The sequence below is a fragment of the Lutjanus erythropterus genome, chromosome 14 (assembly GCF_056507025.1).
Source record: "Lutjanus erythropterus isolate fLutEry1 chromosome 14, fLutEry1.hap2, whole genome shotgun sequence".
NCBI classification, from domain to species: Eukaryota; Metazoa; Chordata; class Actinopteri; order Lutjaniformes; family Lutjanidae; genus Lutjanus; species Lutjanus erythropterus.
Genome location: NC_139330.1, coordinates 5,083,779 through 5,110,425, shown reverse-complemented (window position 1 = coordinate 5,110,425; position 26,647 = coordinate 5,083,779). Strand labels below are relative to the sequence as shown.

Below are 26,647 nucleotides of genomic sequence, written 5' to 3'. Positions count from 1 at the left end.
ATCGTGGAAGAATGGTACGCAAAGCATACATTTACGGGTTAATGAATATTTAATCAGTTAAAGTCTCTTGGATTAATCAGTCACTATTACGAGCTAAAGCTGAGACTGAAAGTACAGATCAGTCCACGAGCCAGTCACCCAAAAAATCTCTTCAGTAAAACTAACATCATAATGTTGATATAACTCATTTCCTGAGCATAATATGATAAATGGATATGATAGATATTAGTAAATCACTACCTATGCTGACTTCTGACCAGTGAAGCTTGAACTTGGGTGTCTTTGTTTTTATTGCATTTTATTTGTTTTACCCCTTACTCCTATTTTTAATAGGGTTTCGCCTCAGACTTGTTTGTAAAATTGTGGCCTGCTCTAAATAGGATCTCTGTTTCTTGACATGCATTAAGTTTTCATATTTGCTTAGCTCATTTATTACCTTTTATCTTTGTTTTTTAGAAAAGTGCTACACAAATTAAGTTATTATTATTATAGTAGAGATCTTCCTCGGATAAAATAAAAGTTCAATGGTTCAGTGAATGTTAACTGATTCACAGATATACTGTATATATAAATATTGACTGTTGGAGATGATATATCTTAAAGGAGAGCCAAGTGTTGGCTGACAGTCATGTAAAGAACAGGAACTGTCTGTATGCCGGCTCTGTAAGTTGTGTGTTATAGGAGGGTGTGGTCTGTTACTGTCTGCCTGACGTTTCTGTCTGTGAATCACTGCCTCTGCAGTATGAGTTAATCTGTCATCACAAGAAAGATTTCTGTACATACATTAAGGACACGTATGATTATTAAAATCAGTGTTTTTATACTTTAATTATCTCACGTTATCAAACGCAGCAGCGACGAGTGAGAGAGCATTGTGTTTTTTTGCACAGTCACTGCCTTTGTCCATCCTCCTGAGCCGAGCCCAGCCCAACCCCTCTGCTCTATGTCGACAGCCCACTCATCACATTCAAATGGCCTAGTGGCCCACACACACAGCAGGCTGCCTCTATGGAGACTGTCTGCCACCGTACAAAAGACACTTTGTTGTTACGGGAGCAGCATCCAAGTTCCACAGACTTGTTCATGTGTCAAGTTGATGCTAGTGACACTTCTTTCTTTTTTGGCTTTTCATTGAGATCCACACATTAAGAAGCCACACTTTGAAAGTGGTCTCTCTGCCCACTTAAATCAGCCTACAGATTAACATTCCTTACTGAATATTCTGCATGCGCAGCTGGACTGTGTAGCCTCCCAAAAACAGAACACTAACCCACCAACATATATTGTTTACATGCAAGAGGAACATCCCTAATACTTTTATATTAAACATAGTTTTTCAGATCGGATAATCATGGATAAAAGAAAGAACACAAAATATTAAATCAGAAAAAGATTTGCCTTTGCATTAGGGCTGAACAGTATGTAACTGTGATTAGTCTGACTGATTGCAATTGCTATATGATTAGCAATATTACAGAGAATGATACCTTTTACCTTTTTATTCCCATTTTCACTGAAAAACATTAAGATGATTCCTGTAAGATACATGCAGGGACCTGTACAAAGCAATGATGTTTTCTTGTAGTTTTTAGAATATGACATTTAGGCAGAGAAGTCACTGCAGCACCACAAGATCTCATTTAAAATGCTTTTTATATATATATATTACACACATATGGCTTTTAACAAATATTTTGCCTCTTGCAGTTTGAAAATTGCAGTAGGACATGTTGCGATTTCAAGAATTTTTGTATGAACTAACATACAGTGGATTTGGTTTGTGAACAAATAGGATTTACATAGTATAATCTAATCTGGAATATTATCATGGTTTATCATGGTTTATCATCCCTAGTAGGCTAAAGGGGTGTGCCATATCGTATCCATATATTGTTTTAATTTTTTTCACGACAAGAAAAATTCATATTGTGATCATGGCAATATTACACTGAAGGAGTTAGCACCAAAATGGGGAATAACTTCAGTATGGTATGGTAATATGCAAGAATTGTATGACGACTGTTACAGCTAAAAAGGAGCAATACAGAAAATTAATTTCACAATCTCAAGCATTAACACCCGACTGAGGACGAGGAAACCCAAAGATCCCACAATGAGAGCTCAACAGCTATTGTGAGTTCTAAGTCCAAAATATTTTTCAGTATTTTGTCATATTGTCAAGAATATTGTTATCGCAGAATACCCTGAAATACTGTGATAGTATTTTAGGACCTCATCACCCACCCCTAGCAGTCTGTAATCACAAGGCTATCAAATTATCAACAGCCATTCACAGCAACCACGCCCAAAATCCTAAGTGCTAATGGCTGATTAAGTGCGTTAGATATTTGGATCAGTGTCCAACCTCAGATCAGCTGCTTGTGGTTTCATTTTACAGGATGTTCAGTATTTCAGTTTATATCTGTGAAGAAAAGAGAAATGTAATGTCTGTTTTCATTAGGAAAACAAAATGTTAAAAAAATGAAAACCTACAGTAGGTACACAGTGGACTATATCTACGTATGCTAAAACATAATATTGTTCTCATGGCCAAGCCCTTTATTGATCTAATCAATAGACTTCATTTAAAATGGACAGTGAAATCCAAACCAGCAGAGCTCTTAGAAAGCTTTTTACTGTTCAGTCAGATCAGAAATTTAGCTACAGAAGTACGTCTGTGTTTTATTTAGTCTTTAATTATATTTTATTCTTATCTTTGTCATTTTGTGATGTACATGCATTACCCTTCAGGAATACATTTGATGAATATTTACATATCGTTTCTGAATCAGATTCTGAATCATAAATGTTTTATTGATCCCCAGGAGGAAAGTGGTCACATGGTCAACAAATGCTCCCATTCGAGAATAGAAAATATATAAGCATAGAGCAATTATAAGAAAATAGAAAATAATGCTGTAAAAATATGTACAATCTACTACAATATGGAACAGAGACAATACAGCATTAATATAACAAAATACATACAATAAAAAGTATTAGAAAAATTGTAATTTGTCAAATTAACAGATAAAATTTACAGTAAAGTACAAGTAAAAACTAACACTACACAAAAGCAAGGCTAAAAAGAAGTGTTTTAAATTTTCTTTTAAAATATAAAATATAGAACAGCTGTATATATAGAAAAAAATAGAATAAGAAATAGAAAATAAAATGTACAAAATGTGCATCACGTGCATCATGATACATAAATACATATATCTGAACTTATATGAACTGTAACTTTAATGCAGTTGCATGCAGTTGCATAATTCGTATGTCTGCATGTGACACAGGCTCGCTGTTGTATTTCTAAATGTTGTATTTATATGCTGTCATGGTGATGGGAAGAGCAGCATGACTGAACTTCATTCCACGGCTTTGCTTAGCTCCTCTTACATGAGATCATCTTCTGCGTCTCGGTCCCAGCCCTGACTCACGCTCCTCTCAGCCTCTCCTCTCTCACTCCAGCAGCACCACCCTTCTCTCCTGAATGCAGCAGATGCTGGGAAGCACTCCCACCCCAGCAGCAGGAAACAGCTTTCCTTTCTCCACAGTCTCATAGGAGGCCAAGAAATGAGCAATTCCAGCTGTTTTTGTGTTGACTCTGGAACTATTGTTTGAAAACCAGTGCTATACTCCTGCAGACGGTTTGATATCAGCCGTAACTTGTAAAAAGAGGGATCATAAACATTACAATTGCGAATGCTTCATATAGGACAGGAAGAGTCACTAAATGAAGTGGATCATATACTAAACACAGTTGCAAAGTATGTTCCCTACAAATTACAGACTACAGTCACAGTGTCACCATACATTGCTGCTAGGACTGTGAAACATTGCAAAGTAACAGATGTTTTATGGTATTTTTACAATGTTCTCCGCATGACATTTCCACCACTTTGGTGGAAATGTTGGTAGAACATACCGGCGATGTGTAAAATAATGTGCTGAATTTCGCTTGATAGGTTGCTACAGCATTGCATCTTGCAAAAATTAGGTTGCAACTACATTCCTGCAATGACTTTGTGTTAGCAGGGTTAGATATCACTCTCCACCACCATCGTCAAAACACCAAACAAGGGAATATCTTTCAGACAAATTGTGTTTATTTATTCAGTAGATTTGTAGAGTCCATGTCGAGGAGTGCTGAAGCTGTTCTAGCAGGTTTTGGTGGTCTAGTACCTCGCTAAATCGCTTAATTTGTGCTTGTCCTTTAATATGTTGCTCATTTGTCTATTGTAAGTAATATTGTAAGAAATTAAGGTGCTGTTAGTGTGTAGGGCTGCTGGGGGCGGGCAGAATTTGCTCTACCGTTATTTAGGTTGGCTCAACAGCTCAACAGATTTTCTGTATTAGGGCCATTCTTTTGTTTGTTTTTGTAACTTACTTCATTTATGATAAATGCAGTAATTTGGAGCTGTAATGCGCAAACTTTATCTGCAGATCTCACCTCACTGTTCAGCTGTAAACTTGGTCTGAACAGCAAGCTAGCTGCTGGCTGCTAGTCATAGTTACACAAGGTTGCAAATTCCTGCAGTTTGATCATTTCTTTGTTTCACGCGTAGCTAGAGAGGAGAAGTCCCACCTCTTCTGCTGTGCCTCATGGGACTTAACTCCAGAAAGAATATGAATCAAAAGTTTTACAAGTCAACGATGTTGCAGTTGTGGTAGGTTTGTTGCAGTTTAGCTCAGTTTTGTGTGAAACCACTCAATGAACTACATGTGTCGTCATCAGTGCCAACATCGCTGCCCTTTGTGACGTTAGCCAACTTGAAGTGTTTTATCTAGTGATTTTATCAGCCGGGATAAGAAAAGAATGAATAAGACTTGTTGCTTGTGTGACTTCATACCTAACTAACAGCTTCCATGTTTGAAGTTGAGTCATGAACAGCTGATAACGATCCATTCCTGGGCTTGCATGGTTTGTGGTCCTCATATTACTTCCTGAAGCACTGATTCATTCATTTAACATGCATTGCATTAAAACAAGAAGGAAGAAAAAAAAAAAAAAACAGTGGTTGTTGTGGTTGCTACCCCTGCGGTTGGCTTGTCTAGAGCGTGGTATTTCAAAATTGTGGTTATTGCGACATCCCTATTATTGTGATCGTTGTTCAAAATTCTATTGCCTCTCAGAGAAAACCACTTTAAAATACTCTCTAATCTGTTTCCAACTGATAACCTGTCTGTCATCAATGATTGTTGGCTAGTAAGGTTTTGAATTTAAGCTGCTTCTATTGAAAGGTTGCCTGAAAACCATGAATTAGCCCCTTTTAGTAGCTGTTCGCTCATTTGATTTGCATTATGTTGGTCTGCATTAGTTTGAGAGTGGAACTCCTCCACATTAATTCAACATGTCTGAAAGGTGCGTCTTTATCTGGACTACATTATTGTTCAATGTCTTTATGCTTAAAGTGGGGGGTTGAAGTCTGTGAAATTTGTGTTTTCTGCATTTTGGTTGTGTTAAGTAATCATTCATGTTGTTTCTTCCAAACAAAAGCCTGTTAATGTTGGGTCACCATTGTGTAAATACCACAGTTAAGAATGAACACAGGATTACTTTAAGTTGTAACGGTCGGACTGTATTTGTTTGGGGTATAAGTCTTTAGAAGGATTCTCCATAATCCCAAGGAGAGTCTGGTGAGGAAAACAGATTTCCTCACATGTACAAATACTCAGTCAAATGTGACAGTTGCAGCTGTTGCACATATGGAGGCTGGTACTGGAGTGTTAGCAACTGTGTGTGTTCATGTTTGCAAGTGTGTATTAATGTCCCATTAGCTTTCATTAATGCTTCCTCCTTCCCTCTCCTTGACTTTTCTGAGTGCAGTGATAGCTCATGCCCGAGGGCACTTTGCCAGCTTTACCTTTATCCTCCATTTGCTTTTCATCAGGGGTTGTGCAGTATTTCAACTTCACTAATTGGGGTATTGAGTTCACAACTAGAAACGTAATGCTAGAAAGGTCCGTAATATTGTTAATTAAGAAGTCAGTAGTCTCTAGATTGCACCACATATAGCAAAATTAGTAAAACAATTGGTCAGTATTTTCTTTCTCTATTGCAGTTATATACTTGAGTATAGCCTCACACTTCATAGCCACAGTTTCTTTTACTTTTAGTTGAGGAAAATAATCTTTATAGAAGGAGAAAGGTGAACTGTGTACAGCAGTGGCTCTTTGACTGGGTTGCACCAACAAAGATTAATTTAATCTCAGCTAAGTTCTTTTCAAAGTTTAGTAAAACAAGGTTTAAAATGATTAAATCCAGATTTAGAGTTAAGATGAGCACTGTTTTACAATTCAAAACTAATCACTGTTGAGTACATCCAAGTTTAGTGATGTAAATTGAAATGAAATAGTTTAATTACTATGGAGGCCACATTAAAATAAATTAATTAATAAAACACAAATTAGATTAAAAAAAAAAAGAAGTAAAAAATCATATTGTTTGCTAGCTATCTTAAAAGTTAACAAAACATTACATTATTGTTAGCTAGTTTACAAGTTAAAAAACACTGCAGAATTTGCTTGCTAGCTTGAAAATTGGTTAGTCTAGTTTGCTTACTCATGATGGCTCAGCAGAAAAATATTTTGCTCCATCCATCACAAAAAGGCAGCCTTCTCAGTTGTAAGTTTAACGTTACCACTGGATCAAATTTTAAATTGAAAATTGAATTTGATTTAAGATTTTGTGCAACAGCGTTAAAAGAACAAAATTAAAATTGAATCTAAGTTTAGAATAAAAAATCTATTTACAGTGATGTTTGAATTTAGTCTTTCTTAATTCTAATATAGTTTTAAAGTTTGGTGCAACATTATTTAGATTTAAACCATAATTTAGATTTAGATTTAAATATGAATCCTTGTTGGTGGAGCCCACTGTGCGTCCTTCTTCCTAAGTAGTAGTTTTCAGAAATGAGCTGTAGACAAAATGATAAGAAACTGAACTGGTTTTATTAGCAAAGTATGTGTACACATACAAGAATTTGACTAGCCTTATCATTGGTTTCTTCTTTGCTTCATCTTAAACCTGGAGACTAAAGAAAACACTGACTGGAAGGGCTGCTTTGAAGGCTTGGCAACCTGTTTCAGTTACTGAGTTGTTCCAGTCACATATTTCAGATGCTGCCCTGCCCTTCTGAGCAGACTGACTGTAGTATTCTCACTTACAAAGAATGGCAAAAATGCGTCTTCAAGTATCTCCCCCTCATCCTAGCCTATATTTGTTTACCACCTACCCAGACATCATGTTCACAACATGGTTATTAAAATGCATAGGTGGGAGAAGGTAGCCATTTTGTGCTGAGTCATCACTCCTGTGGGCCTCAGTTATAATGGGCAATGTACATTAAACACTTAGAAATCACCAGTGGGACCAGTCTGCCGGGGATAAACTGTTCAATAGTAGAATTTTAGGTTGCTGTAAGTAGGGCTGGATATCGAATTTCTACACCGACTGAATTGCTTCAGTACTATGTAGTATCTAATATGGTGAACATGATAAACACAATTCCTGCTAAGAATCTGCATCTTGGCATTGTTGCTGTGAACATGTTAGCATGCAGACATTAGCTCAGTGCTAGCATGGCTTTAGACTCAAAGTCTCGACACAAAACATAATCTGAGTTTTAAAGGACCAGTGTGTAAGATTTAGTTGCATCTACAGTGTGTTGTAGGTTGCAACCAGTTGAACACTTCACACTTGCTTCACCCTCCCCTTCCGAGCATGTAGGAGATGCATTACAGTGTCAAAAACATCCAATTCCTGCTAACACTTACGGAAGAACCAGAACCACAAAAGGCGGGATATGAATAAACGAAACAGCATGGAAAATTTAGCAGTGGCTGGAAGCAGAAGTCTCAGTGGTAAGAAGATGACACATCTAAGGATGTAATGTGGCGTGTGCTGCCAGTTTCCTCAACTAGCAGAGAGGTCGAGCTCATTTTTCATCAGAAACAATGCCTTCAGGAAACACCACAATTTGTGGGGAATTGGACGACACAAATGTCACATTTAAGGAAGGCTGGGTTAAGTTGTGTTTGATTGCCTTTTATGTATTGTTTCTAGATGAGTTTACATATGGACCATGAAAAATGTACTTTGTCCACCAAATTTAGGGGCTTGGGGGCCTATGGGGACAGTGCATAAACATGTTAGCATCTATCCCGTCTTGCTGTTGTGTCAAAGAGGTATAATATATTATATATTAACTGAGATCAAGCACACAGTAACAGACCTGCTGTTTAAAATCTCTGCAGTGCTATGCAATGCACAGGCTTCTACTCAAAACAAACCTAACATGCTTTTGGTTATTGTGCTGGTTGTGACACAAGAGATGTGAAATGAGAGCTGTTGAGCAAGAATGTTTAGCGAGTCCTTGTCATGGACCGGCTGGAAGGTTGAGGGGCTTTTCAGTTTAGTCTTTATGTCTGTTTTGATTCCCCTCCCCATACGAGGTCAAGAGGATTACACCGGCTGGATTTTGATTGCTAGGACTTTTTGACTCTGCTCTGCTCAGAATGTGAGGGTATTTTAGGCAGTCCTGACGTAACAAGATGCCAAAGGGTGTCACAGGCCCCCCTGCGCCAGACATGCTCAGAAAAAACAACAATTTATCCGTTCTCCTGTTCACGGAAGCATGAGAACATCCAATGAAAGATCCATGTGAGGGGCTGTAGACTGTCCTGCTGCTGGTTGCATTTCCAAAAATATGATTGTGTGTTGTTGGATGCAGTTTATTAATCATTCTTGCAGACCAGGTCATGTCCTGAATCTCATTTTTGAGTATATAAATTAAACATATCCTAACATCTAATAAACAGTCCTTTTAGGGTGGATGAATCACATGCACAAACCAAAAAAAAACAAAAGAAAGAAACAGATTTTAAGGTCACAGATGCATAAAAATAAACTCTGTGACAAATTCAACATATTAGAAGCATTTTCTTGAGCCATCTCTGTTGTATCTAAGGTAATGAAGGACATCACCTCAGTGGCACAGATTATGTAGCAGGCAGTTGCAGGGGCAGCATGGTTTAGGGTTGTAGCTATTTATAGCCGTGCACATGTGCTTTGCTGAGGTCTACAAATAAGTGTCTCAGGAGCTCCATGGCTGTCTGTTTGAACGCTGTGGTGGACTGCTGGACAGCACTGGGCACAGACTGTAGCGCGGGTGCACAGAGGCCACAGAACAGTGTGCGCGTTTCGATTATTATACAACACTGGCTACTGTGTGTAGTGTTGTTTGCTGTCATTGTTAAAAGAAGCAATGCAATTCATGCTTATACACTGCAAATACCTACAGAAAACTACTGTAATATTACGACTTGATTAGTACCAGTTTAACTTCCTGTCAGGGTGTAAATTTGCACCTCTTAAGGAGGTTTTAACAACTAGTTTTTCTAGACGGAGCCTAAAGTTTTAAAGGTCAGGAAGTTCAGGTGTAATGTGAGACGGAGGTGGTTAGTCAGGCTTTCATGATCCTTCAAACATCAACCCATTAAATTCAAAGGTCAAAAGCTGTTAGTTAACACATTTCTGTGCTGTGAAATACCTGAATTTTAAATGATAATATTAAAACATTTGAAAGTTATTCCCAAAATGAATAAAACAAATAAAATACAGCAATATGGTGAATGTAAGAAGTTTTTCAGTAAAATGACAAGCTGTATGTCATTCTAATTGTCATCTGGTGTCACGATGTGGAGGTTTTTCGCAGACTTTTACAGTGAAATAAACATCATACAGTGACTGTCATCAAGTGTAACATGATGTGTTAATGGTATTATTAGATAAATTTCCCCTGAGTATCATACCAGAGCCAAAAAGGTCGGTTACACAGTCACTGTTTAATTTGCACCTCAGCAGTTTGCTGTTTAGTGACTGTGTCTTTACTCCAGGTGTTTTTTAATAGTTTTACAATAAGATTTCCCTCCCAAAAAATCTGAAATATTTGAAACTAGATCTAAATTCTACACTTGTTTAATTGTGATTTTTTAAATTAAGGTCCTCTGTGTTTTGTTTTGTTTTGTTTTGGGTTTTTTTTGAGATTCTTCTTTTACTCAAGCAAGAAGTCAGCAAACATGAAATGTCTTCTTATACATTTTTGTTTTTCAAAAGCAAATGGAGCAAAACAAACAAAAATACAAAAAAAGAATATCTGTATGTAGCAGAGAGCTGGTGGTGTTACAGTACAGTTGATGCACCGTCACCTGAAATCTGTCCTCTATGGGCACCTTAACTCAAACCATCCTTTCCAAGATTTATCAAACATGTCTGTTGTGAATCATAAAGCAAATGTTAATTATTCCATGACAGAAATATCATGCATCACATCAAACCAGTCTTCTACTGTGGGTGGACTGTGATGCAACCATCGTAATGGCTTTTGTCTGGCAGCCAGCAATATTTTAAACGTGTGCTTTAGGAAAGCCAAGACGTTCTGGTGGTATCTTACCCAAGTATAGCAGCTGAAAACAAAACTCTGTCTTGATTCCTAACATTTTTCCATGCTATCTCTGATTGTCTTCCAGTAGTTGTGAATCTTAGTGCATCCCCAAAAACACGTGGTAATGATTTGCTCCCACAGACCTACAGCCTCTCCGGCATGCTTTCTGCCTCACCCTGGACTCTCTAAGAGCTGATGTTGAAAGAATCTGGCCATATTTTTCCAATTGAACTCTCTCCAAGACAATGAGTTGATTGATTTTCATTGCTTATTGATTAAATTTTGCCACTCCTTCTTTGACATTGCAAAGTTTCCCTCTTTCTCCCACTTTTGGGTTCATTCCTGGATAAAAGTTTTGTGTTAAACTTACTGTTAACTTCCAGCATTACCTTCACAGGATTGTTGTTTTCTGCTTGCTGGTGAAACTGAATGGGTAACTTGGTGTGACCGGATGATAAAAGCATTTTGTCAGGCGTGTGAAAACAAGCAAAACAATGAGATAAGACACTGATGCAGCTTTTCAGTGGTAAATTAAGTACATGTCTGCATGATCAGATGGACTGTAGCAGGTTTACATAGCTATGAAAATCAGACGTGTGTGAAATTGGTGTGAAAGTCCAAGTAGCATAATCACAGAATTTATTAGATGTAGTAAGTGGAATGAGATTTGATTAAGCTGATAAAGTTTTGCAACATCAGGAGACTTGAGTGTATGATGATATTTGATCTGACATTATGTCACTGTTGTTGTTACAGGGCCAGAGCTGCTTTTGTTTTCTGTTTGATATCTGATCTTTAATCTTCACTACAGCTTTCACAGTATGACCAAAAACATACAACAACTGTTTTAAATGTGGGAGAGGTCAGTGTTTTTGGACTCGTACCAAATCAGAGTTCATACTTGCTTTTTATTCTCATAAGATCCTCAAGAGGGCACCATGCTATTAAACACGCTGTCATATTTTGGGAGGCACAAGTACAGAAATAACTTATCTCACAACCTATTCAAACCTGCTCTCTGATTCTGCTAGTATTAAAGCACTTTAACATGTTTTTTACACCACCTGACAGTGGTTGATGTTGACCTCAGTCTATCAAGCGTCCCTGTTATCAGTCATCTGTGCAGTATTAAGAAGTACAGAAGCCTGTGGTGACCATGTGTGATAGGTGGTTCAGCCCCTGCTATGTGTTTTGAGCTGCAGAGTTTCCTGGAATACTTGCTCAGCCAATCTATATTAATGAGTTTCTCGGGAGAGGTTTATATATTATGCAGCAAAGAGCGTAGATATGGGCATTAAAAACCAAATTGGTGTCCTGCTGCAGGCTGCATTGCTTTATTTCTCTGCTGTTGAGTCACAGGGGCAGATACATCAGCAATGACACAGCAACACTGCTGGTAAATGTCTCCCACTGCATCACATTTTCAACAGACTGTTTGCCTTATTTCTTCTTTTTCTTGGTGCAGCTTGTTTTATTCAGACTCTGATGTGTTGCTTCTTGTCAGATCTTGATCTACACGTGTAGACCATCTTACAAAGTAATTGTCAGATCAACCCACTTTCCAATTCTCAACAGCTTTTACACACACACTATTTTTAGATGAACTAAATGTAGAATCTGCAGAGGGAATAGTCACAGGGCTCTTAAGGTACACCAGTTATCCCAGAAATGCATGTTTCAGGCTTTATGGTCATTCAAAATCCTGCAGTATGCTAGCATCCCCAATGTCAGGGGAAGCTAACATACTGTCAGGTTTTTAGGCCACAAACTTCACATGCATTGAACATAATGTCATTAAGAGCTGAGTATGGGTGTCATAATTTTCTAAATTCATAAATCCAGAGATAGCACAGAAAACATTTCAAAAATCAAGACTGACTTTTGTTTATGGATCTTGTACATGTCTAAGATGCCATCACAACGTTTTGGCTTTCCTAAAGCATACATGTTTAAAATATTGCATTTATTTTTGTAATGGAAAAATTAACATTTGCTTTGAGACTTAAAACAGACAAGTCTGATAAATGTTGGAAGGGATAGATTGAGTTTATCAGCCCATACTGAACAGATTTCAGGTGATGATGCATCAGCTGTATTGTAACCTCCCTGGTTCTCTGCTACACAAAGATTTTATCTATTTTATTTATTTTTTTCAATGTGAACAACTTCCGAGGGAAGATAGCACATCCTTTTTGTTTTTTCATGTTGTATCATGAAGGGTCCTAATTGTTATTTTCCTGGATTTGTTCTCGGTTGTTTCTGCTGACGTAAACATTATGGTCTTGGCAGCTGCACAATAGAGAGATGATTATCTGAAAACTTTTGCACACTTGACAGCCGGGGTCTCTGGATGAACATGTTTATATTGCTCAAGACATAGTTGCTAAGATGTTTCCAATAATAATTGATGCATGCTGTCATTAGAAATGATGGTACGTTGCTCTTGAACTACAGCTTGAATAAACTAGCTGTGAGCTGGAACCATCTGGAAACATGTTGACAAGGAACTTTTCTTCTTTTTCCTTTTTTTTTTTTTTACAAGAAACACTGATTTCTTGTGTGGTTTTGAGTGCTGCTGCTAGATAAACACCAAACCGTGCGGAAACTCAAAATAGTGAGCAGCTATGGAAAACCTGACAGGACTCGTTCTGGATGCTTGATGAGAAAGGGAGTCACTGCTGCCCTAGAGGCTGGTAGGCAGGCAGGCAGGCGAGAGGAGGGAGACTGTTACTGCTTCCTTAGTCGCTTATCCACATGGCATCCGTCTGCCTGAACCACGACCCTGTCGGCAGCCCTCAGGAGCTAATGCAGAAGATGAAGTACCTGCTTAAGAGCGAGAGGGAGCAGAGAGCTCACCTGGTAGCACTAATGTGCTGCATGGGTCAGTATTAATCGTCCTCCTTCTTGTCATTTCCTTGAATGATTAGTCATGTCTGTGCTTGCTCGTCACTAATAGTAGGTATGATATCCTTGAGCAAAACTTATTTTGTAATCGGCGCTGAGGATTGTTAGAGGGAGGAGGTTATCTGTGTTGTTAGCACTGTGGTCAAAGTTCAGAAAAAAATTTACCTTCCACAGTGTTGTTGTGGGAAGAATGGAGCAGTGGAGTGGATGTGACTTAGCCAGCAGATCGTTCCTAACGGCACTGATTGTACATGTGAGTTTTTTGGTGTTCATTTTGAGGAGTTCTGTCTGGCAGACTGGGAGACGTGGAAGCAGTGAAATGAGTCACGGCTGTGGTGACTGGCCAGAATACTGCCCTGTTCTGACAGGGGACAATTTTTAGGAAAAATACAGCAACAAAAGTACAGTTTGTTCACAAAGTTGATGAGAAAACATAATAACGCAAGTGTACTTTGTCTTTTCTGTTTAATTGCATCCGTTTGTGTCCAAGATTAACATATGTCACTGGCAGCAGGAAGTATGGTTGCTATGGTATTGGGAAACAAAAAACATAATGTGGTCAAGAGCATGCGAGAGAGTGATGTAATTTCAGCCTTTGGTAAATGCCATCCATCTTTTTAGCCACAGGGACTTGTGGTCTGCATATGTTATTACTTTTCTACATTTCACTGAAACTCAAAATCCAAAAATAACTTTACACATTGACTACGTGCAACGGGAAACAAAAGATTAAGCTCATATGTGTAGGTTAAGGGATGGAGGGGACAGGTTAGATGACATGCATTTGTCCTCACCAATGAAAACAAGTAGCAGAGGAATTGTATCCTGACAAACCGCTCACCTGAGAGCTTTGCTGTCAGATGAGCACTATATTTTGAATTGTCACCTTGCACCTAAATTTTGTGTTATACTTTATATAAATGAAGACATTCCCACAAATCAGAAGAGGGGGACATGAGTGTAAGACAGAGTTAAGTCACAAATTTGAGGACTTGAGACTTGTTTCACTAACACTGATAAGACTTGAATACCACATTTGGATGTGGTATTCATGACTTGACACTTGAGACAGATGATACGAAAGGACTTTTTAATTAAATATTTGATTTGTCTAGGCACACCAGCAGAGGACAATGCACAAGATGCAGCCAGGACAGAAATAATAGTATTAGTGGGAAGAGAACATCAGTATTCCTTGTCGTATGAGAAACACCTTGGATGCTGCAGGAATGAATCCTAAAACACAGAAGTGAGTCAGCATATTAGCACTTCTGGTTCCCTCATCTCAAAGTCAATGGGTTTTTTGGTTGGGTTTTTTGTCATTTTCGCATTTTTCTGTATGACATAAAATACATCAGTAAATGTCCCTCTCATGAATTTTGAAGCTTTTATGTGTCTTAATAAAGGTGGTTGCTAACAAGTGGCTAAATGATGTTGTAAAAATTCAAAATAGTGAGAGTTGCTTGTTCTCTGAAGAATTACCAAGACGGTGTGATGAATCAAATCTCTTTTCTTCATGCAGCATGGAGAGAAGACTCAAGCACAGTGTTCTCTGAAGGTCTTTCAGTGTCTAGCCTTACAAAAACAACAGTTGCTGATTCCATAAAAATGATTCAATCATTCGTTCTTCAGATTTTAACAATGTGTAAGCACAGTAACTTTTCTGAGTACAATGTTCCATTGATTTTACACTCAACCTTACAGTTATCTTCCTTCCTTACAACTTAGAGACAAAAAATCCCATAATCAATACATTGAATATTCATCAAAATTGTTCATCTTCCACAATGATGCTACAATGGTTGTCATGGTCATTGAACTTCATCACACCGAACTCTAATCACCTCTTGGCCCAGTGTCACCTTTTTTACTTCTGACGATTGCATGTAGGCTTCAAAAATCATTGTCAAGATTATCTTGCTGAACAAAATGTGTCAGTATCATAAACTTTTCTTCAGAGAGAGCTTACTTTTTGCACTAATCCAAATTCTAAGGAAAAATCCAGTTGGCTTTTTATTTAAGAAGTCAGAACGATGCTAACTCCTGGGTTAGCCTACAAAAATACATCATCCCTGTAGCACTGTATAGGCTGAGGAGATATGGTGCAATCCTCCTGAAGGGGAGCCTCGGCAGGAGACTTCACACTGTGAATTTTTTTGTTTTGTACTTCAGTTTTCACTTTAGAGCCATTTAGCTATAGATCTATATTATAATTTCAGAGCTTTTCTCTCTGTTGGTGTTCATATAGCAGCCTTGTTATTGATTACCACAAAATGTGAAATGTCATAGATATTTATAAGGTGTAATCAGTTTTCCAGTAATGCTGAAAATAGCACCCAACTTTGTGTGTCTTTAACTAATTTATATATGAAATGGGTGGGAGATCATCAGAATTGTATTACTTGACTCGTGACTCTCTTGTCCTGAGCAATGACTTGATTTATGACTTGCTTGACTTAGCAGGGTCTTGACTTTGGGACTTGCTTGAGACTTAAAGGTAAAGACATCAGACTTGTTTGTCACTTGCACATTGGTGAGTTACTCCCAGCTCTGGCACAAATTGGTGCATGAAAGGGAAATAAAGTGTTTGATGCTCAATATTTCCTGCAGGATGAAGACTCCTGCTTAATAGGAGCAAATGAAGTTGAAATGAAACCTAAGCTACAAAAATAAATTGCTATAGTGAGTTAACACCAAATATAATACGACCTAATAGGCTGTGTAGCAGGCGTATACTAAGCAGAATCAGGCTTGTCTAATGACAAGAGATTTGTGTTGCCCAAACACTTCCCTGATGATTGGTTTGTAGCTTACAGGATGCCTTTTTCTTTTTTCTCTCTTCTTCAGATGAAAGAGACAGAGTGCAGAAGAAGACATTTACAAAATGGATAAATCAGCACCTGATGAAGGTAAGAATTAATGTATGATAATTGTGTGCATTTTTTTCCTTTCTATTATGCCACATTTAGAATATCTGTGTATGAAAATTGATCTGAAAATCCCATCCTTTGTCCCATGTGTTCATATGGAAACTATTAATAACAGCAGTCAAACCTAAATAATAATTAAAACTCAAACATTTATTTCCAACAACCAGCAAGCCATTTTCCTCCAACATAAACAATCCATCAGAGAAGTATTGTCAGTAATAACACTTAGCACCCTTCATGCTGGGTCCCAACATGCAAACATTCCTCCTCAGACATTATTAAAGCTTTTTAAAAGTCATTTGCTGTTGCACCGCTGCAGCAACAGCTTGTCTTTTGATGACTCAGAAATCTGAATAGTTTACTGTGACGTCTGATCTGTCTGTGGAATTTAATGAAACAGTTTAGCTGACAGACAAGCACTGACATGTCTCATCTAATATGTCTTTGTAAAACAGGATTCATGCAAAATGTTATACTTTAGAGGTTTCATGCACCAGTGGTACATGAATCACTCCTAATGCTAGAAATCACACTCATTTCTGTCAATAAGGCATAAACATGTAGTTCTGTGACATAGAGTGAGGGGAATTCTTTCATTCAGTCATTCACTATTATTAAAATGCATAAAAAGAACATGACATAGTGAGAGTTACTAATTGCGAGTGATATAGATACATTAGCTGATGCCATGAATCCTGTAAATAGAGGCAGAAATTAGCAGTAATAAATATGGCTGAACCAACAGAAACATTTTAAGACCCGGCAATTCTCAAGCAAAAATAAAACCAGTGACCTAATGAGCAACGACAGCAGGGATAGAAGTTCAGTGTTTTTTCAGAAACTGTCTCAGCAAGGAGAGTTTTCATAATCCAGAAGACCATTCTTGCTGTACCACATGAGGGTAGATTTACTGAAACTACAACTTTGGTCCAAACTGAAATATCTCAACAACTTTTGGATGGATTGCCATTAATTAGTTGTACGGACATTCATGGTCCCCAGAGGATCAATCCTGCAGACTTTTATGACCCCCTGACTTTTCCTCCAACGTCATGTCAGTTGTGGGTTTGAGTGGCAGTTGTCTCACCAACCACTAGATGGATTGTCTTTAAATGTAGTACACACATTTTGTCTCTGTGTGGATGAAGTGTAATAACTTGATCCCCTGACATTTCAGTGCCAACATCACCAGTCCAGCACTTTGGTTTATAGCCAAATACCTGCAGAACTAATGACATCAGCCTTAGCTGCACTTTGTGTTTAGTAACAGATATCAAATCATAGCATGCTAACACACTAAACTAAGATGGTAAATATGGTAAACATTTAGGGATGTTTCAATGCCAGAAAATTTTGTAGTCAATACCAGTACTAGTGAATTTCCACTATTCTTGATATCCAATTCGATACCATAGTACAAAATAAATCCAATAATAAAATTTAGCCATTGTTATTTTTTCTTCTATCTGAAATTAAAAAAAAATCTTCTGACTTTAAACTTGATGCAAAAGTGATTTTCTGCTGCTGAACTTTGAATATATCTTGAACTCAGAGTGCAAACAGTAGTTTAAATTTGCTGATATTGTGACAGATAAAATGTTAAATTTTGCATAATTTTATGACAGATAACTCAGACTGAATAATGAGGAGTCAGGACTGTGGCTACTACTACCAGCTATGGTTCCCTTACATTAGCCTTAAACACAGTAGGTTTTAGAGTTTAGCCATTGTAAATGTTGTGGAACACAATTTGAAACACGGCAGTGCAGCTCTCTCACACAAAAATAAAGGAAACATTTCAGGATAAGGAAAACAAGGAGAACACTTGGGATATGTTGAAACTCACTCACCAGCTGGACTGGTTAGAAATCGTTAATCACTGGAATCATGCAAGTCAAAATAGTGATGAATTTTGCCAAAAAATACACTTAGTTTTTTATTAAATTCCTTGAAAGTCTTTGCTACATGCATGATCTGAGTCTGGACATACATGGATGTGAACTGCAACTTGACTGTTTGGTGGAGGTGTATATACAACCACAAGGCAGTAATCCAGGTCCTCCTACTGTGTGGTATTTATTGTTTTGCTCCTGAGGGGTTTTTGTGTTCTTTGATCATCGTCGTCAGAGCATGTTGTGGGCCATAAACCTGTCTTGAACAGTCGATTTAAAGTTCCTGGTAATAAGATAAACGCTTACTTGATGGTGGCTCCCATTAATCAGTGCTGATAACTAGTTTTATGATCAACTACATATGATGTTTTCACACAGGAATCTATTATTTCCAATACGAAAATCATTAGAGGGATGCATGAGGCCAGCTGCTGGTATAAAACATGACACAACATGACACACATATTGAAGCTGCAGAAAGCAACAGTAACATGTCTATAAAAACAATATCCTCTTTTCTGAACTTGTTGGTTTATTAGTGGTTTTTTTATTTGTTTTTTTTTTTGTTTGTTTGTTTTTTTTGAATATTTGCCTTTTATTTTGTGTTCTGACAGACAGATTTCAGCAGGTCTCACACATGGTCCATGAGAAATCAGAGGTGCTGAGTAATAGTTGGGGGATCTGCTCAGTTGACCCAGTAGCATAAGGGTGCAGGTCTATTTTGGCTCCACAGCTGTGGCTGCTATCTGGGATTACAGTGCTGAAAGCCCTGTGTGAAAGCAGGTCAACGGGCAGCAGCGTGATTTCAGAGGCGCGGTATTTAGGACAGGAAGGAGAGATGGCCCGCTGGAAGGAGAGAACCTCTGACCAGAGCTGTCAAGTGCCTCGCTAAGTGCTTAGATAAGGTGTCACAATGATGTCCTGCTCAAACTGTTAATCAACAAAAACAAGGTTGCATGATTCAAAATCCTCAGTGTCCCTCAATTGTACAGTTTTTTTTTCATTCTGAAATTGCTGCTCATTGAACCTTACCTTTACATAAGTTCAGCAGTTCACAGTTATTATTTAGACACTTTTATTAGATGACATATAAGAGAACACATGCATTGACTGAGACCAATATGGTGCAGCTCAATTGACCCTTCTCTAAGCACCGCCCTCCACATTACTGTTGCTACGCCTGTCAGTCTTTCCATTCTCGCTGAAAAGTTGAAACATCATTGACACACGAGGTCTGTGATTCCTTAGAGGCATAAACAAAAGCAGATTGTCATTTCTAGCTGAGGACTGTGGATTTTGTCTTCTAAAATAAAGACTCAGATTTTAAGTGTAGCTGGCTGATGTAAGCTGATGATAACTCAGCTTGAGTCAGCTGAGAAGTCTCTAGCTGATGTTTTAATCTTTCCGTCTGACATGTTTTAAAACAAGAATCCTGTGAAAGTGTATTTGTAAAACTACCTAGTAAATGCATACATGATATAACATTAATGCCAACAGAGTGAGGCTAAAGCTAGCTTACATCTTAGCAAACGTTAGTCAGATGGTGAAATACAGCAGAAATAAACAAATCCAGAAATAACTTTGTGTGTTCTGCCGTCTTGCGGGTCCACTATTGCTGCGGTGGCACGTCATGTCCGTCACTCTTGGTGTCTGCTGGTGTGAAGGGAACCCCAAATTTGCAAGACTCTTGCAAGATTTTTCACAGATATTTCAGCCCTAGTTACAATTACCAACCAATGATTGGACAGTTGCTGTTTGGGGGTGGGGCTTAGCGAAGGATCAGTTAACACATGCAACTTCTCTGGCACAGATATTATGACAAAGCAACCTTGAATAACACTACATACTAATATTTTTAAGTGTTCTATTTTAATGACCATTTATACACAGAGTCAAATGTTACATGGAAATATGCAGACCTGACTGCCCTCAGGTCTACTGCTGCTATACAGGTTCCCAGGTGCATGTCAATATGTAATTTTATTAATTTTTTTTAGATTTTTTCAGGTGAGAGTAATCAATTAGATTCCCAATATGTGGTCAGCTTATTAAAAAAAACTCATCTGAAAATCCTTCAGTAACTCCTGTCAGAAATATGAAAACAACTCCAGTTTTAATTACATGTAAATTAATCGTTTAACTTTGTTTTATACTGAACAGTTGTGTAATAATATGATATTATGATATAATGCTATAATATTTGCAGTTGGCTCACACTCTGCTTTTCCCATCATGTCTGTAGGTACGGAAACATATAAATGACCTGTACGAAGACTTGCGAGATGGACATAACCTGATCTCACTGCTGGAGGTTTTGTCTGGAGACACATTGGTGAGTTTTTCCGTTGTCTCAGTTTTCGTGGTCAGTTTTTCTTGAAGAGATAAAGAAAAAGTCGAGACAAAGTTATGAAACACTGATGATGTTTTGGTCTGTGTGGAACTGGGAGAGTTCTGTGATCTGAATGAGTCCAGAGTGATTTCCATTCAGATCAGTTCTAATGAAATCACAAAACATTCAGATTGTCATAAGACGCCAACAAGGAAAAGTGAGAAATCTGTTGTTCTCCTCCTTGAAAAATCTGTTACACCTTTGCATGAATGATTCACTTGGATTTCCTCCTTCTCACTTACATAACTGATAGTAGGAGGGAATCCTGGGATTTGATGGTCTGTAATCAGATCTGCAGTGATTATGCATACACCAAAACCCACTCTTAAAACTACATTTTTTGTAAATTGTGTGCAGCTTTCAAACATATCTAAGGACTCTTTTCCTTTCTCTCCCTCATCCATTCTGGGTAATCTATGAAACTGATTGATGTGCTCATCATTGTGATTAGTTTTGCTGTGTGACTAGCTGTAAGTAATATGAAGCAGTGTGGCACAGTAAGCCAATACATGAAGCAGTTGCTTCATGTATACATGTTTTTTTGATGCAGTCAGGGATGGGTGCTTTGTGCCATAGTTATGCTCAAGTCGCAACATAAGTGGGATATTAAAGGTTGTTGTGTTTCAGTTTACAAAATGTAATCATATTAAGGAAAAACTCGCAAGTAGGACAACTAGCTCTTTGGTTGTGAGTTTCCAGCAAGTTATTGGCAGCCAATAATCAGTCATTAACAAAGTTAATTAACTTGCTAACTTGCCTTTTTAACGCACTAATCGCCAAAGGCTACCTTTATTCTTTATACGAATCACCATTAGCTTCCACAAAGTGGTCCCTAGTTTATCTGGGGTCCACACAAAATCAACAGATATGGTAGAAATTGGATATAATATTTACAAGTATGTTTTTATTAGTGTATAATCACCTGAAACTATGAATTGCTGTGTTTTCATTACCTTGTAATGAACCGTTTATATCTACAGAAGGAGTGGGTGCTCTTTCATGGAGTCCACTGGGTTACTCTGCCATGTTTCTACTGTAGCCCGGAAGGAACAAACCAAACACAATCTCTAGATTCCCCCTTTTGCATTTCTTTGCGGCCACTGTAGTCTCACTGCTAGATGCAACTAAATGCTACACACTAGTCCTTTAAATGGATTTATTAGTGATACTGTTAGTAAGCAGTGTCCAGATCACATGTTTAACCAAAAATAGGTAACTGTCATGACTTTTAGTGTTTGCATGGTGGCCCTGCTTTAGCAGTATAAGGCCCTGATCACACAGAGCACATCTGGCAGGTTGTAAAAAACACTTTTTAGTTGAAGCTGTTGTTTTTCTGGCTGTTTCTAGCTGTTGCTAGGCATCAATGAATCACCTGTTCTCAGTGTAATCGTGATTTCGCTGTAAAGTAAACCCAGATCTGTAATCTTATATTTTGGTTAGCTAGAGATAGTAACTTCCTGGTATATACATAGTTAGCCACCTAAACATGGAAACATGGCACTGTCTCTGATCGAGGTTGTGAGGCTGTTTTCAAACACTATGCTGCACACAGGGAAACAGACATCTATGTGAAACCCTCTGAAAAGGGAGAAATTACAGGCAGCTTGCCTAGGGAGATGTGGGAGCCAACAGTAGCCTAACACAAACCATGAACTCTGTGTCATCAGTTATTAGCAGTTATTAGTTTAAATGAATGAAAACAATTTGCCTGAAATCTCAAGTACAGCACTAATTTGCTTCCAGGCTGCTGTTGTCTGTTCAAATCAGTAACCACAGTTGGTAAAATTAGCTCTGGGTATTCTGCAACAGCCACCACGAGTTTGTCCTCTATGATTGTTGTTTCCAAGCATCTGTAAACTCTGCCCTCACCACCACAGAAGGCTCGTCTCTCAATTAATTATCTCATTGGACAATGGGTAAAAAACTTGAATGACGTCAGGGGCTTTTGTTCAACCTGAGGCAATCAGAGTGCTCCTGCAAAACTGCAAGGTGCTTGGGAAGCATTATTGCAAAACACTTCCTGCCTGTAGAAAACAACTGGAAAAAGATGTGTCTCACTGCCAAAACTGTGCTCTGTCTGATTAGGGCCTAAAGCCTTTTTTAAACCTTGTTCATGGAAGGCTCAAATTCTGTACAGTTCCATTTATTTATGTGTTTAGTCAGTCTCATAACGAGCATATAGCTGCACAGTGTAGTGCACAGCCGTAGTGCTGTGGTCTATAAGACAGTGGCTACTGAAGGGCTGCATGTTATCCAGCAGGTTATTTGCAGTATAATTCCATTTCTCTGTTAACATGTCATTCTTTCATCTTATATTGAAGTATGTTAATGCTGTCTTTGTACAGTCCTGAGTTCCTTAATGTTATCATGTCCCTTACTGTATTAAAACTGCATGTATTCCTGTGCAAAGAGCTCCAGCAGTTACTCCCTCTCTCCAGTGTAACTAACTTTCATCCTCTAAGTGGCTATCTATTTTCTGTTTACATCCTGTTTCCCTTCTACTTTTCCCCCTCTTCTGTTCTCCGCTCTTTAATTGGTTTCTGTCCATTGTCTAACCTCCTTTGATTTGGCCGCCATGTGTGTCCATGTCTTCCTTTCTTCCTCATGTGTTGCCTTTTCGGTGATAAGCCAAGGGAGCGTGATTTTCTGAAGACATTGCGGTTGGTGAGTGGGACAGAAGCATGTGCAGTTGAGCAGCATGGAGACACGGTGGATGATGATAAGGGGGTACGTGTGGCTTGCCCCCCACCCCACCCCCTTTTAACAAACTAATGCAGAGCGTGTTGTGACCAGTTAACAGGAGTGTAGAAACAATCCCACTGTATGATTTGCCTTTTTGTAGTCTTTACACAATTGCTTTAGCAGATATTGTAGTTCTTCTATGATAGAGCATTGTTTCCCTTCTCCCTATTTTGCTAAATTTGTGATTTCTATGCAACATTATGTTTCACAATGACACTTCTTGATCAGGAAATAATGTCTCAATCTTTGTTTACATGACCAGATGATTCTGATGATGCAGATCAGGACTGTCACAATATCAGATTTCACTACACAATTATCTTGGCCTAAAGAATTAATGATAACAATTGCAATATCTACATGTAATTTGAAGAAAACAGTGCTATCAGTCAAATTCATCTTTCACTTTGTTTATGGTGCATTTTGGGGTTTTTTGGTAAAATGAAATATACTTGAAATACAGGTGTGGGGAGGTGAAGAGAGTCTGTAACCATAACTGTACAAAGCACACAAAACATGTAATTACACTTAGTGGATAGTAAAAGGTCTGTGTGGGGCAGAAGGAAACATAAATGATTTAAGAGCACAGAGTATGTTTAAGAGGTGCTGGATTACTTACATGATATTATCATATGTATATTATTAACATACATAATAGTTTCATTTTTTAAATATCTGGTAACTGGTGATCAGGTGAGAGTGGGTGAATTTCAGGACAGGGGAGATGGGGGTGAGTGTCTCATGTCCAGTCAAATGTATAGAATAATTTAGAGTAACAAAAGACTGTAACTCTAATGATTTGTTATATTATGAAGATCAGTTTCTGAGGATGGTATGAAGGAGGATAGCTGTGTTTACAAGATGCATGAATCTTTATGCTCACATCCCAGGTGTGTTAGTCATTTTAAATGTCTTTTCAGAAGCTACGATTGTCATTAAGCTGTAGCAGCTTACAAACACTTTTTTTTTAGATATTTTGATCACAAATTCCACCCACATTGGCAGCTGCACTCTGTGTCATGTAGTTTAAATAGGTTGAATCAACAATCTGTTATTTATGATAGCCAACTCAGTGCAATAAACATATGAAGACACATTACTACTCTTACATATTTTACAAACATGAATATTTTTAATCACTAATAGCAGGAATTATAACCTACATAAGTAATTTGACCAGAATATGTTTGCAGATTCATATTTTGTTCATATTATCTATTATTTTAACTGTATTTCATGACAAAAAGGACAGGATTCTGGATTCAGGACAACTGCTTATAATTCAGGACTGACCTGATTTTTTCAGGATGTCTGGTCCCCTTTTGGTTAATATCAGCACTGGTATTTTGCAACACCCTACAGACAAAACAGACATGATAATATTGTGTAAACAATCCAGCATCTCTTAAACAAACTATCTTATATCATTTCTGTTTCCTTCTGAAAATGACTTTGAATGATGGCATTTTATTTCAAATTTTGTATAGCTATTGCATTATTGTTATTGTGAATTCTCTGGGCCACAATAATTGTGTAGTGAAAATCTCATATTGTGACAATCCTAATGCAGATAATGTGTACATGATCTAAAGGCCCAGGCATCTTCATGTTCTTCTTTATGAGCATACATTCGAGACAAAAAAGACACAGACCAATAAATGTTGCATACTGACCTTGCAAAGGCATTAAAAAGATGCAATAAATTAGAGGAAATTGGCCATGAAGCTTGGGTCTTTATATCCATCTCACTAGCTTTGCCCATCATTGAGCCATACAATCAAAGCGCGTAGCGATCCTACGTGAGCATCAGGACATTTTTCATCTGCTGCTTTTGGGTATTCTGCTATTTTGAAGCCTCAAGAGGGCTTCATAGGTGAATGAGATTCACTGAATGAAAGCTGCGGGAGATGGGTTGATTAAATGTTGTTGCTTTGCTATCACTGAGATGAGCAGGATTCTTCTCTCAGCTATTATCAATGTAGAAATCTGGCTGAATGCAGCACAAGTCTTTTGCTGCTGCTGCACCCTGGCTTCAACACATTTTCCATTTCATTACTTCATGCTGTGGCCCCTGACTGTCCACGTGCATTTGCCACAAGAAATTGGATACTTGCTCGAACAATCCAGCGTTCTGCTATTCATGTCAAAATTTACATTTAGTGTCTACAGCACAGCAAACCAAGTGTATAAATATGTTTTGTGTTAACTGTTAGCGTGTGTTAAGGTTTTTTATTACACGGTAAGATAATTTGTGGAGATGCAAATGGTGGAAAATGTTCTGCATATGCACAGATTTTGGGTGGGCCTGCAGAGATGGCTACTCTTGTTGTGGGTACAGTTTTTTCTGTGTGTGTTATTTTACCTCACCAGATCAGCTGGTAAGAACCTGGATGCATGTCCTGTGTCCTTCATGCTACTAATCAGTTTTTTTTTTATTTGTCCTTTGATGTTGGGAAGAACCTAATTACCAAACATGGCCCCTCTTCCCTCTTTTTTTGTCCACAGCCTCGGGAGAGAGGGAGGATGCGCTTCCACAGACTCCAGAATGTACAAATAGCACTGGATTATTTAAAGAGGCGGCAGGTACGGATCAATCCAGACACACACTCTCTCTAATTCTTATTCTGTCACACTTTAGATTAAAGACTGGGATACAGTTGAGCCAACAGGGGATGGCTTTATACCACTTTTTCATGTCCAATACTGAGATTGATACCACAACCTATGCTGATAGCGATACCAATTCAATACTGTCTTTTTCCCTCTCTTCAAACAGTTCTGAATGCATTTGTATGAATGCACTTTGCTTAACCCAGCCATCTAAAAAGGTGCCAAACTGCAAAACAAATATTCTTCTCCCCTAAAGGAGGATATATGTAATCCACAACATTAATCAGTTATACATTACTGCTGATTATTTTTATTTAAAATTTTTCACAAACAGAATTTTCAGCATCGGTTTTGATTCATCAGCACCATTCAAACATTAAAAATTAAAATGAATTTGATCTGTGTTACTCTTCTTTCTCAGTGGCATGTTGCTCAAAGTTTATTTAAGCGTTTATATGATAGTTAAGGCTAATGGATCATATCCAACACAGTGATTTTGGCCAGTATTGGACCAATACCAGAATTGAGTAAAACTAACCCTTTAAAACACCGTCATCACACAATGACACAAACAAACTAGCCAAATGGGAAAGTGGTAGATCAGCAACTCCAATGTTCTATGGGGTACAATTACTGATTTTGCCAAGTGGGCTACAAGGCTATTTGTGGGGGTCAGCAGATGGTTGTGCAGAATAAAATAAAATACCATATCGTGGCAAACAGCACAGAGTG

The 26,647-nt window shown here is 38.0% G+C and overlaps 1 protein-coding gene across 1 annotated transcript in view; it reads left to right on the top strand.

Annotated features, from left to right (window-relative positions):
* Positions 1–26,647, top strand: part of dst (dystonin) — a 138,456-nt gene that overhangs the window by 7,940 nt on the left and 103,869 nt on the right. The window contains exons 3-5 of the mRNA XM_084736527.1: positions 16,200–16,261; positions 20,417–20,506; positions 25,811–25,888. Of these exons, the coding sequence (XP_084592653.1) occupies positions 16,200–16,261; positions 20,417–20,506; positions 25,811–25,888 (230 nt within the window). The remainder of the gene's footprint in view (positions 1–16,199; positions 16,262–20,416; positions 20,507–25,810; positions 25,889–26,647) is intronic.